The sequence below is a fragment of the Chrysemys picta genome, chromosome 5 (assembly GCF_011386835.1).
Source record: "Chrysemys picta bellii isolate R12L10 chromosome 5, ASM1138683v2, whole genome shotgun sequence".
Classification (NCBI taxonomy): Eukaryota; Metazoa; Chordata; order Testudines; family Emydidae; genus Chrysemys; species Chrysemys picta.
In genome coordinates, this window is record NC_088795.1 from 125,074,558 (window position 1) to 125,086,899 (window position 12,342).

The 12,342-nt window shown below is 46.0% G+C and overlaps 1 protein-coding gene across 2 annotated transcripts in view; it reads left to right on the forward strand.

Moving 5' to 3' along the window:
- The first annotated feature begins 10,428 nt into the window (after positions 1–10,428).
- NELFA (negative elongation factor complex member A) overlaps positions 10,429–12,342 on the forward strand; it is a 39,232-nt gene continuing 37,318 nt past the window's right edge. The window contains exon 1 of one of the 2 annotated variants that reach the window (XM_005292390.5): positions 10,429–11,320. In XM_005292390.5, the coding sequence (XP_005292447.1) occupies positions 11,069–11,320 (252 nt within the window). In that variant the 5' untranslated portion in view covers positions 10,429–11,068. The remainder of the gene's footprint in view (positions 11,321–12,342) is intronic. The other variant, XR_010601607.1, reaches the window with a different exon arrangement.

Here is a 12,342-nt window from a genome sequence, read left to right on the forward strand (position 1 = left end):
CCTGGTTTCTGTAATGTTATAGCAGAGAGTTTCAAGATGGGTCTAGTAGTCTCCCTTCTTAAATGATTGATCCTTCATTATAAAAAGTAGACAAGAAAGGGAGGGGGTTAATTTTGATTGGGTGAAAGGAGAAGGCCACCGAGAAAGCAGCAGAGGGGTGGAAAACATTCCTCTACACTTAATTAGTAAGATCTGCCAAAGGATATGTTAGTAGATTGGGTTTGTAGGGGAAGTTCAGATCTTGGAAGGCTGTATTATAATCTGGGTTTCTCTCAATCTCCATTAAGAAGGCCCAAGGAGCAGGTAGGTTCTGCAGGGCTGGCCTACTTGGTTCTGTCCAAGTAGCCTTTGCTGTCTAGTCTTAATTTATGTCTGTAGTAAGTGTTACATAGAGACACAAGGATTACTCTTGGGGTCTTTAATATTGTTTTGGTTTAAAGGGATTACTATAGGATGAATACCACATTATGATCCATGCTGCCCTAGCCCTCGGGTCTATGGAACATCTATCTTAGGATCCTGAAATAGATGCATTGCTGGAGCAGCAAGGTAACAAGTGGCAGAAGTTCTGAAATCTAGGAAAAATAAAAAATGGATTAAGATATTTTAAATTATAAAAATTGAAAAAAACATATTCTATTTGATCTCCGGAACAGGATAATCTAGGATTCATTTATCAGGCCTCCTGTGAGAGGCAGCTTTAGTCAGAATGGGTGGGTTTTTAGAATGCTTGAAAGCGCTCTACTATGCCTGCTAGTTGTGATATAGACGAGGCACACATGCAGAAAAGAACCATTTATCTAGACAGTTATACCATTTAATTGACATGACTTTCATCATCATACAAAAACGTGAACCAGATTGTTTCCAAAAGCATCATGAAATGAGATGTACAAACTAGCCACTAGCAACAGAACTTTGAAATCACCTTTATAAGCTATTTGAAAATCTATTAAACTTTATTTTTCTAGTGTCCTGGCACTGAAAACTTTTGCAATTATTTATCTGAAAATATAATTCATGACAATCCAGGACAATCAGATACAGATCTGCAATGCAAGACACTGTTGGACTGAGTAACAACAACAACAATAATAATAATATATAGGCCTCAACGTTCATACCCAGCATGGTCCTCACACAATGCAGGAGAGCTCCTGCAGCGCTGCCAATAGGTGCCCTGCTGCAAATGAAACAAGTGAGTGGGCCATAACACAGCTCTACTCTGATCAGTGCTCTGCCACACCAGCAGTGGTCTTTGATTGTCACAGTAGGTGGCTTTCTATCTTCTTTTGAAAGGCTGGCTCTTTGGGAGGTTAGAAATTAGAAGATTCCCCTGGAACATTTTTAAAAACAAGGCACGTTTTCCCTTAAATGAAGAACCCTTCGATCCTTACCACAGCAAGCCTTAGGGCCATATTTTCAGAAGAGCTCAGCATGCTGGGGACATATTGGGTGGTCAGTTCTTTTTTAAAAAGTCCAGCCCCCCATGTGTCCAGGTTTCCATTTCCATGGAAACCTACCTTCTTACCCCGTAAAACAAAACACATAGCAAACAACTTACATTTGCAAACCGGAGAGAAATTCCATTCATTTCTTCAAATGATTTTCAAGGTTTCAAACTTTTTTCCCTGCATTTTTACTAGGGACGTGTTTTTCAGCTCATCCACATTAAAAGGAAAAAAAAAAAAGGCATGACTTACTGTGTTCATCAAATACTGAATGTGACTATAGCCAGCGTGGAGGGAGGGACCAAGTGATCAGGGTGTAGGGGAGTCCTCTGACACGAGGGACAAAGTGAGTGGAGGTCCAGAGAAAGGAAGAGAGGGAGTTTGTTGATTAAGGGAGAAACGGCAGCAGGAAAGAAAGCTAGAAGCACTTTAAAGAAAGGGAGCCTGGGAGCAGGCATGAGACAGCCACCATTTTAATGATTCACTACTTGAATTCACTTAACACCAAAATGGCCGAACTCACGGATGGAGCAAATAAAAACTGAAGTTTAATCATAGGGCTAATGTGAAAAAACGAGTATGCTAGCCCTACCAGCAACCTCTCCACATGGCTGCACCTCACATATAATTGAGTTAGAATCCTTTATTAGGACTTGTTATGCAGTTTTGAGGCATTTCATTCCAATGTTAAAAGGCTTTGCAGTGTGTTTCAGTGAGATATTTAAGAAGTCATAGCCACTCCATTTTGTGAATCTCACTCCCAAACTACCACAGGTCAGGGCAGGACCAACATAAATTAGGGTGTTAATTTGCATGTGCCCCTGTGTGATTTTGTACTTCTATTACTGCAAAGAGTAGTAAAGCAAAAGCCATGGGCATTGATACAACATAGCACAATTTTGCAACATTGCTATTTAGATTATAGGCAGGTACTGGATTATAGGCAGGGTTGGTAGTAGCACCACCTATTATTAAGACTGCCCAACACTTTTCATTGTAAGACTATGTATTCACAGTTGCTGTTGTTTGCCAAACTTTAACTGCTAGGGCTGAAGTTTTCTATGCGGGATGTCAGCCTCTAGCTGAATTTTCTGGATAATTTCAGCCAAAACAGTTCAGCCACTTCCAAGACTGAGGCTAAAGAAAAATAAGTTGTTTTGCCCATGTTAAATTCTGGTGACCTTTTCTTTAAAAGGCTCTGGGACCTCCATGCTTTGAAGCAGGGCCTTCAAATTTTGCAGGGGGTTGGCCTTTAAGTTAGGATGTGCCTTTTGCCAACCCATGAAAATCTGCCCAAATGTGGCCAAATTTTAAATATTCAGAAAAAAATAAATAAAATACAGTTTGCACGTGCTCAGTCGACACTTCTTAAGCCAGGTCTACACCACAAAGTTAGGGTGATGCCAGGCAGCTTACGTCAACCTAGTTGTGCATGTGTCTACACTTAAATTTGTCTCCCACCAATGCAAGCGCCCCATTACGCCGACATAGCAACACCACCTCCATGAGCAGCATAGAACCACGGTTGATGGACTTAGGTTGATGCAGTGCAACTCTCCATTGTTGAGTGTAAGTGCCCAGCTGACCATGCTGGCTACATGCTCCAGATATGCTCCTGCCTGGAGTGGACAGGAGGTATTGGATCTCCTGGGCCTGTTGGGGGAAGAGACTTGGCAGGCACAGCTCCAAACCAGGTGTAGAAATGTTGACTTCTAGGAGCAGATTGCTCAGGGGATGCAGAAGGGGTGTGTGTGTGTATGTGTGTACGAGCCAGTAGGTGGAGTGGACAAAATGAGATCTCGTGAGGAACTGAAGAGGGAAACTCGGACTGCCTGGGCAATGAGACTGGGAGCCTGTGCAGAAGAGGGGAAGGTGTTAACTGGGAAGAGGAGACTGATCTGAAGAGGGGCCAAGGTGTGGGAAAAGACTGGAATGGGCTGGACAAAGAGATCATAGAATATCAGGGTTGGAAGGGACCTCAGGAGGTCATCTAGTCCAACCCCCTGCTCAAAGCAGGACCAATCCCCAGACAGATTTTTGCACCAGATCCCTAAATGGCCCCCTCAAGGATTGAATTCACAACCCTGGGTTTAGCAGGCCAATGCTCAAACCACTGAGCTATCCCTCCCTTGAGACAAGAAACTGGGGGAGAGGACACTGAGATTGGGTGAGAAGCCCAGGGAAGGAGATTGGGATTGGAAGCCACTGGGAATGTGTGTGTGGTGGGCAGCTGAAGGGGGACTGGAACTGGGATGAGAAGCCTAAGGAGTGGAGAGGAGACTGGAACTGGCTAGGTAAGAGGAATGGGACTTGGACTGGGACAGAGATTAGAGGTGTTGGGGCAGAAGGGATCACGCTGGAAGGGATGGGAAGAAGGCTGTACTCACAGCATGCTCCCCTCCAGAGTCCGGGATGGTATCCAAGATTCCTGAGACTCACCATTCCTCTGCTGCCGGCAAGGATTTGTGAAACCTCCTGGCAAAGTATCCATCCCCTATTGGGCTGATGATGACACCTACTACTGCTATCAGTTTCTCCCTTAGCTCAAGTGGCAGAGGTCTGTGTTACAGATCCAAAGATTCCAACAGTGCCTGTGATGCTGGCAAACCAGCTGCCAGCTCATGCCAAAGTCCCCATGTCTCAGTGGAACACTGACAAATACATAGCAGGAATCAGTCTGACTTACTTACATGTAGGGCTCTGTGTTTGTCACGGAGGTCGTGGAAGTCACAGATTCTGTGACTCCTGTGACCTCCATGATTTCTGCAGCAGCCAGTGTGGCCGCCTAAGCAGCTGGCCCTGGGGCCAGTCACTCAGGTGGCCCCACAGCCAGTCTCACCAGCCGCTGCTAGAACGGTCCTGGGGCCAGCTGCACCAGCCGCTGCTCTGGAGGCCCTGGGAAGCTGGCCCCGGGGACCGCCTGAATAGCAGCCAATGCAGCTGGCCCTGAGGAATGCCTGAGCAGCGGTCCGGAGTGGTGGGAGCAGCAGCTGGCCTCTGGAAGCCCCCATAGAATCATAGAATATCAGGGTTGGAAGGGACCTCAGGAGGTCATCTAGTCCAACCCCCTGCTCAAAGCAGGACCAATTCCCAACTAAATCATCCCAGCCAGGGCTTTGTCAAGCCGGGCCTTAAAAACCTCCAAGGAAGGAGACTCCACCATCTCCCTAGGTAACGCATTCCAGTGCTTCACCACCCTCCTAGTGAAATAGTGTTTCCTAATATCCAACCTAGACCTCCCCCACTGCAACTTGAGATCATTGCTCCTTGTTCTGTCATCTGCCACCGCTGAGAACAGCTGAGCTCCATCCTCTTTGGAACCCCCCTTCAGGTACTTGAAGGCTGCTATCAAATCCCCCCTCATTCTTCTCTTCTGGAGACTAAACAATCCCAGTTCCCTCAGCCTCTCCTCCTAAGTCATGTGCTCCAGACCCCTAATCATTTTTGCACTCTTTCCAATTTTTCCACATCCTTCTTGTAGTGTGGGGCCCAAAACTGGACACAGTATTCCAGATGAGGCTTCACCAATGTCGAATAAAGGGGAACGATCACATTCCTCGATCTACTGGCAATGCCCCTACTTATACAGCCCAAAATGCCGTTAGCCTTCTTGGCAACAAGAGCACACTGTTGACTCATATCCAGCTTCTCGTCCACTGTGACCCCTAGGTCCTTTTCTGCAGAACTGCTACCTAGCCATTCGGTCCCTAGTCTGTAGCAGTGCATGGGATTCTTCCGTCCTAAGTGCAGGACTCTGCACTTGTCCTTGTTGAACCTCATCAGGGTTTTTTTTGGCCCAATCCTCTAATTTGTCTAGGTCCCTCTGTATCTGATCCCTACCCTCTAGTGTATCTACCACGCCTCCTAGTTTAGTGTCATCTGCAAACTTGCTGAGAGTGCAGTCCACACCATCTTCCAGATCATTAATAAAAATATTAAACAAAACCGGCCCCAAGACCGACCCTTGGGGCACTCCGCTTGAAACTGGTTGCCAACTAGACATGCAGCCATTGATCACTACCCATTGAGCCCAACGATCTAGCCAGCTTTCTATCCACCTTACAGTCCATTCATCCAGCCCATACTTCTTTAACTTGGCGGCAAGAATACTGTGGGAGACCATATCAAAAGCTTTGCTAAAGTCAAGGAACAACACATCCACTGCTTTCCCCTCATCCACAGAGCCAGTTATCTCATCATAGAAGGCAATTAGGTTAGTCAGGCATGACTTCCCCTTGGTGAATCCATGCTGACTGTTCCTGATCACTTTCTTCTCCTCTAAGTGTTTCATAATTGATTCCTTGAGGACCTGCTCCATGATTTTTCCAGGGACTGAGATGAGCTGACTGGCCTGTAGTTCCCCGGATCCTCCTTCTTCCCTTTTTTAAAGATGGGCACTACATTAGCTTTTTTCCAGTCATCCGCTGGAGCAGCCACAGGCCCCCTGGGGCTCCCTCCCTGGCAGCTCCTGCCGCGGGCTCCCCCCTCAGCCAGTGCAAACACCCTCCCTTCCCAAGATTCAATCCGAGGTATTTATGGTATAAGTCATGGACAGATCACAGGCCGTGATTTTTTGTTTCTTGCCCATGACCTGTCCATGACTTTTACTAAAAATACCCATGATTAAATCGTAGCCTTACTTATGTGTTATTAGTATTAAAATAGGAATTAGGATTATAAAACTGTATTTAGATTTTACTGATTGCTAGTCAGTTGCACATGCATTTAATCTCATTTATAACATCTGCAGCCCTTATTGTAAGGTAGTATTTGAGCCTGTATTGTGAGCCTCTCTGTGTAAATCACAAGACAGGAGAACGACATTAACTATAGTGAAGTGCTGATCTTCAACAGAAGGTGTTATATGCTGCCCAACAGGAAAGGTCTGGACTATTGTAGGAAGTTACAGCGGATGAAAGACTTTGTTGTTCTGCCCTCTGTCCCCCCATGAAGACAAGTCATACATGTAGATTACCTGCTTTAATCATGTAAATAACTCTCTAATTTCCTTTTCCTATTTAATAAATCTTTATATAGTTTATTAGGATTGACTACAAGCATTGTCTTTGCTGTGAGATCTGAGATGCAATTGAACTAGGGTAAGTGACTGGTCCTTTGGGAGTAGGAATAATCTGAATATTGCTGTGATTCTTGGTGAAAGGGACCATCTATCACAAAGGTATGCTGATGCTGGTGGCAAGATATTGACTGGGTACTTGTCACCTCAGGACCGGATGCAGAGACAAAGTTTCTTGACACCTTAAATGACTGCTTCTTGGAGCAGCTAGTCCTGGAACCCTCAAGAGGAAAGGCAATTCTTGATTTAGTCCTAAGTGGAGCACAAAATCTGGTCCAATAAGTGAATATAGCTGAACCGCTTGGTAATAGTGACCTTAACATAATAAAATTTAACATCCGGGGGGGGGGAGCAATAGCATTTAATTTCAGAAAGGGGAATTACACAAAATGCAGAAGTTAGTTAAACAAAAATGAAAAGGTGCAGTGCCAAAAGTGAAATCTCTGCAAACTATATGAAAACTTTTTAAAGACACTATAATAGAGGCTCAAATTAAATGTATACCCCAAATTAAAAAATGTAGTAAGAGGACCAAAAAAGTGCCACCGTGGCTAAACAAAGTCAAAGAAGCAGTTAGAGGCAAAAAGGCATCCTTTAAAAAGTTGGAGTTCTTTCTATTTTCCTCAATAGAATTTGAGCATAAACTCTGGCAAGTGAAGTGTAAAAATGTAATAGGAAGGCCAAAAAAGAATTTGAAGAATAGCTAGCCAAAGACTCAAAAAGTAATAGCAAAAAACCCTAAGTATATCAGAAGCAAGAAGCCTTTCTAAACAACCAGTGGAACCACTGGACAATCGAGATGCTAAAGGAGCACGTATCCCCCTTAAGGCCACTGCGGAGAAACTAAATGAATTATTTGCATCAGTCTTCATGGAGGGAGATTTCCGAACCTGAGCCATTCTTTTTAGGTGACAAATCTGAGGAACTGTCCCAGATTAAGATGTTATTAGAGGAGGTTTTGGAACAAATTGTGATAAATTAAACAGTAATAAGTCACCAGGACCAGATGACAATCACGCTGGAGTTCTGAAGGAACTTAAATGTGAAATTGCACAACTACTAACTGTGGTTACGTAACCTATCATTTAAATCTGCTTCTGTACCAGATGACTGGAGGATAGCTAATGTGGCATCAATATTTTTAAAAGGCTCCAGAGATGATCCCAGCAATTACAGGCCGGTGAGCCTAACTTCAGTACTGGGCAAACTGATTGGAAACTATAGTAAAAAACAGAATGATCAAACACATAGATGAACATGATTTGTTGGGGAAGAGTCAACATGTTTTTTGTAAAGGGGGAAATCATGCCTCACCAAGCTACTAGAATTCTTTGAGGAGGTCAACAAGCATGTGGACAAGGGGGATCCAGTGGATATAGCGTACTTAGATTTTCAGAAAGTCTTTGACAAGTTCCCCCACCAAAGGCTCTTCATGGATCAGTAATTGGTTAAAAGACAGGAAACAAAAGGTAGGAATAAATGGTCAGTTTTCAGAATGGAGAGAGGTAAATAGTGGTGCCCCCAGGAGTCTGTACTAGGACCAATATATTCATAAATGGTCTGAAAAAAGAGGTAAACTGTGAGATGGCAAAATCTGCAGATACAAAACTATTCAAGATAGTTAAGTCCATAGGAGACTGCGAAGAGGTACAAAGGGACCTCACAAAACTGGATGATTGGGCAACAAAGTGGCAGACAAAATTCAATGTTGATAAATGCAAAGTAATGCACGTTGGAAAACATAATCCCAACTATAAACATCAAATGATGGGGTCTAAATTAGCTGTTATCAGTCAAGAAAGATTTTGGAGTTGTTGTGGATAGTTCTCTGAAAACAGCCACTCAATGTGCAGCAGCAGTCAAAAAAGCTAACAATGTTGGGAATCATTAGGAAGGGGATAGATAAGACAACAGAAAATATCATATTGCCTCTATATTAATCCATGGTATGCCCATATCTTGAATACTTCATGCAGATCTGGTCACCCCATCTCAAAAAGGATATATTGGAATTGGAAGAGGTTCAGAAAAGGGCAACAAAAACTATTAGAGGTATGGAACAGCTTTCATATGAGAAGATATTAATAATAATGGGACTTTTCAGCTTGGAAAAGAGACAACTAAGGGGTGGTGTCTATAAAAATCATAGAGACAGATAGAGGTCTATAAATAGATAGAGGTCTATAAAATCATGACTGGTGTGGAGAAAGTAAATAAGGAGGTGTTATTTACTCCTTCTCATAACACAAAAAGCTAGGGATCACCAAATTAAATTAATAGGCAGCAGGTTTAAAACCAACAAAAGGAAGTACTTCTTCACACAACGCACAGTCAACCCGTGGAACTCTTTGCCACAGGATGTTGTGAAGGCCAAGGCTATAACAGAGTTCAAAAAAGAACTGGATGAGTTCATGGAGAATAGGTCCATCAATGGATATTAGCCAGGATGGAAAGGGACAGTGTGCTTAGCCTCTGTTTGCCAGAAACTAGGAATGGGCAACAGGGGATCACTTGGCGATTACCTGTTCTGTTCATTCCCTCTGAAGCATCCGGCATTGGCCGCTGTCGGAAGACAGGATACTGAGCTAGATGGACCTGTGGTCTGACCCAGAATGGCCGTTCTTATGTTAAATCTTACTATGCAGCATCACTCAGACTTATTCTTTTTTAAAATAATAATTTATTGTGATATCAAATTAAAATATTGTACAGGACAGTTTCTCCCTACACTTTTATGGCATTAGCAAGCTACATCTGTTACTTGCACTCATTTCAGAAATTACTGCTTAAGAACAAAGGGAAAAAAGCATGACTTTCCCTTGTGCTGATTTATAATAAAATCCATTCACATTGCCCCTTTTTGCCCCAAAGTACTTTACAAAGCACATACAAATCAGCACTGCGTGTGCAGAATTTTAGGTGCTGTGAGACACACAGCATTTCAGATATTAACAAATAACAAATTCCACAACTGTAGAGATACCAGAAGAGTTTGTGCCTAGAGCGCCTCATACCAATCAGTTCAGCTCCCACAGAGAAGTCAGATTGTCTTGCTGTAAAGGTTTCACAATTGTAATGAGCATGGTTTTCCAAAAATCCTTAAGTGTGGCAGGTTCACCAAATTCATTTTGTCTCCATGCATCCCCAGAAAGATTCCCCCATTTTAATTTAGTTTATTGCTATACTAAAATAAGCATTTTAAGCTGTAGTTATAAGGCCCTGAACCTGCAGAGACTTAAGCATGTGTTTATCATTACTCAGGTGTGGAAAGCAGAGACCCCCTCGTGGCACATGAAGTTAAGAATATGTGTATTTCTTTCTATGAAAGGGGCCTATGTTTCCTACTTTCTCCTGCTTTTGGTGTGTACACTGAGATGTCTTCCTCCTGTCACCATACTAAAATCTTTGGGGAGATGATGAAAAAGGCAGTTAACTTTGCTTCTGTCAAAGCATAGCATTGCAAGTTGATTTCATCATCTATCAATTTGGTAGCAAGTTGGGGTTGTTGTTTTAAAAGGAAGGAAAGAGGGAGAACAAACAGGGGACCAAAGGAGAAGTGAGTTGCCCAGATACCACAGTGGAGGGTGTAGATTAGAGCAGTGGTCTCCAAAGTGGGGTGCACAAGAGGATCCTTGGGTGTGCACAGCAGGAGGAGCGCTTTTGGGGGGGGGGGGGAGGTTTGGCAAAAATGATAGAGCCGGCATGGCAAAAGGTGCGTGCTCAAAAATTTTTTACTGATAAGAGTGCGCAGAAGTTTGGAGACCACTGGATTAGAGCATCGCGCTGACTGGTAAAAAGATGGGGAGAGGTTGGAGAAGAGTCTCTCTCTCTTTTTTTTTTAAAGCATACATTTCAAACGTTTCCTGCCAGCTCTAGCATACAACAGGCTGCCACCGAGTCAGAAACGGTGGGTCCCGTCCAATGGGCACAGCACAACCCCAGGCGCTGTGGAGCCTGGTCCGGGGTAGTAGCTCCGCGCAGGGGCGAGAGCAGAGCTCTTACGCTTTGGCTGGCAACAGCTGTGCTGGGTATTGGCCAGTGAGGTGCGGGGCTGAAGTGGGAGGAAGGAGGAGAGCGGCTGGACGGAGAAGAGGGGCGGGGAGACAAGAGCCGGGGGGAAGAGAAATGAATAAGGGAAGGGAGAGAGAAGGGCAGAGGGAACGGGCACATGGCATGGGCCTGGCTGTGAGACTCTCTCCAAGACGCTTGACCTTCAGTCCCGTCCCTTGGCCCTTTACTACCAAAAGGGAGTATTGAGGACACAACTAGCCCGCGGAGAAGGGTGGGAAGCCAGTCAATTGTGACCCTTCCCCCCAGCAGGGGGCCGCCATATTGCAATACGGAGGAGAGGCGCCATTTTGCATCACGGAAGATTTGCTGTCTCTTCCTCTCCAACAGGGCGCCGCCATTTTAGATTACGGAATTCCTGGCCCCCCTCAATGGTGGAGGTTCTCCACTAGGGCGCCGCCATTTTGGGTTACGAACGAAACGGCAACCCACAGGGGTCCTCACCCTCCCTTCGTTTAGGTGTCTTCATAAAATGCCCGCTGAGAATCCCCTCTTTTTTCGCCCCGCTCTCAAGATGGCGTCGATGCGGGAGAGCGACACTGGCCTGTGGCTACACAACAAGCTGGGCTCCACGGACGAGCTGTGGGCGCCGCCGAGCATCGCCTCGCTGCTCACGGCCTCGGTGATAGATAACATCCGCCTCTGCTTCCACGGCCTCTCCTCGGCCGTCAAGCTCAAACTGCTGCTGGGGATGCTGCACCTGCCCCGCCGGGCGGTGGATGAGGTGAGAGCGGGGCAGGGGCTGCATGGGAACCGGGAGGGTCGGGGCCGGCCGCACTGGGCGGCTCCTGGCCTGCCGCGGGGGGTGAGGTGCCTGGGGCCAGCTGCCCCGGCAGGCGGAGGCTGGGCGAGCCCGGCGAGGAGGGCGGCAAACGCCCCCGTGTGGCGACGGCAGCGGTACCCGCCCCCTCCCCGTTAAATGGCGTCTGAGGAGCCGCGCGCCGAGTCTCGCCCCCGCTCGCCGGACACACCCCCGGGTCGGGGAGGGGGTATCAGTGCTCTTGTTTCCTCCCCCCTCCCCCCAGGGCGTTACACTCAGTAACAGCCCGCTGGGTATATCCCCTCTCCTGCCCGCCCGAGGGTAGCAGTACTGCACCCCCCCTCCTGCCCCCTGGGGTGTTACACTCAGCACCCACCTGATCTGACTCCACCCAGTTATAACCCAGAATGCCCCAGCTGCCCCCTCCCTACATCCAGTCCCAGGGGGTCCTTAGGATGCATACCTGCCAAGCCCTCCCCCACTTCCCCAACCCGACCAGCCTCCCCAGTTTACACTGAAATAGCTGTTGTGGATTGAGTGGCCAGCCCGTTGAGACCCCGTGCCCCATGTCTCTTAGTGGAGAGAGCGCTGGGAGCCTCTGCCTGATGGGTGACCTTGGCCAAGTCCCTTCCCCACCTCTGTGCCTCAGTTTGCTCATCTGTAAAATGGGGATATTGGTACTGTCCTCCTTTGATGAAAGTGCTATGTAAGACTTAGGCATTTAGTATTATTTGTTTAGCCAGTACTTTGAGGTTTCAATCTGTGATGTGCCCAGAGACTTTCCTAATAGAAAGTAAAATGTAATCATAACTGTTACTTGTGTGTGGCACCCACATGGGTGCCACACACATCAGTCTTAAAAAGTCACCGCGTTGCCCTCTTGTCTAAAATGTGTGTGTGTGTGTGTGTATGGTGGGGGGGTGGTGTTTTTCATCTTTAGGCTGATGAGTTATGAACTGGGAGACTTTCACCAGGTACAACTGCTA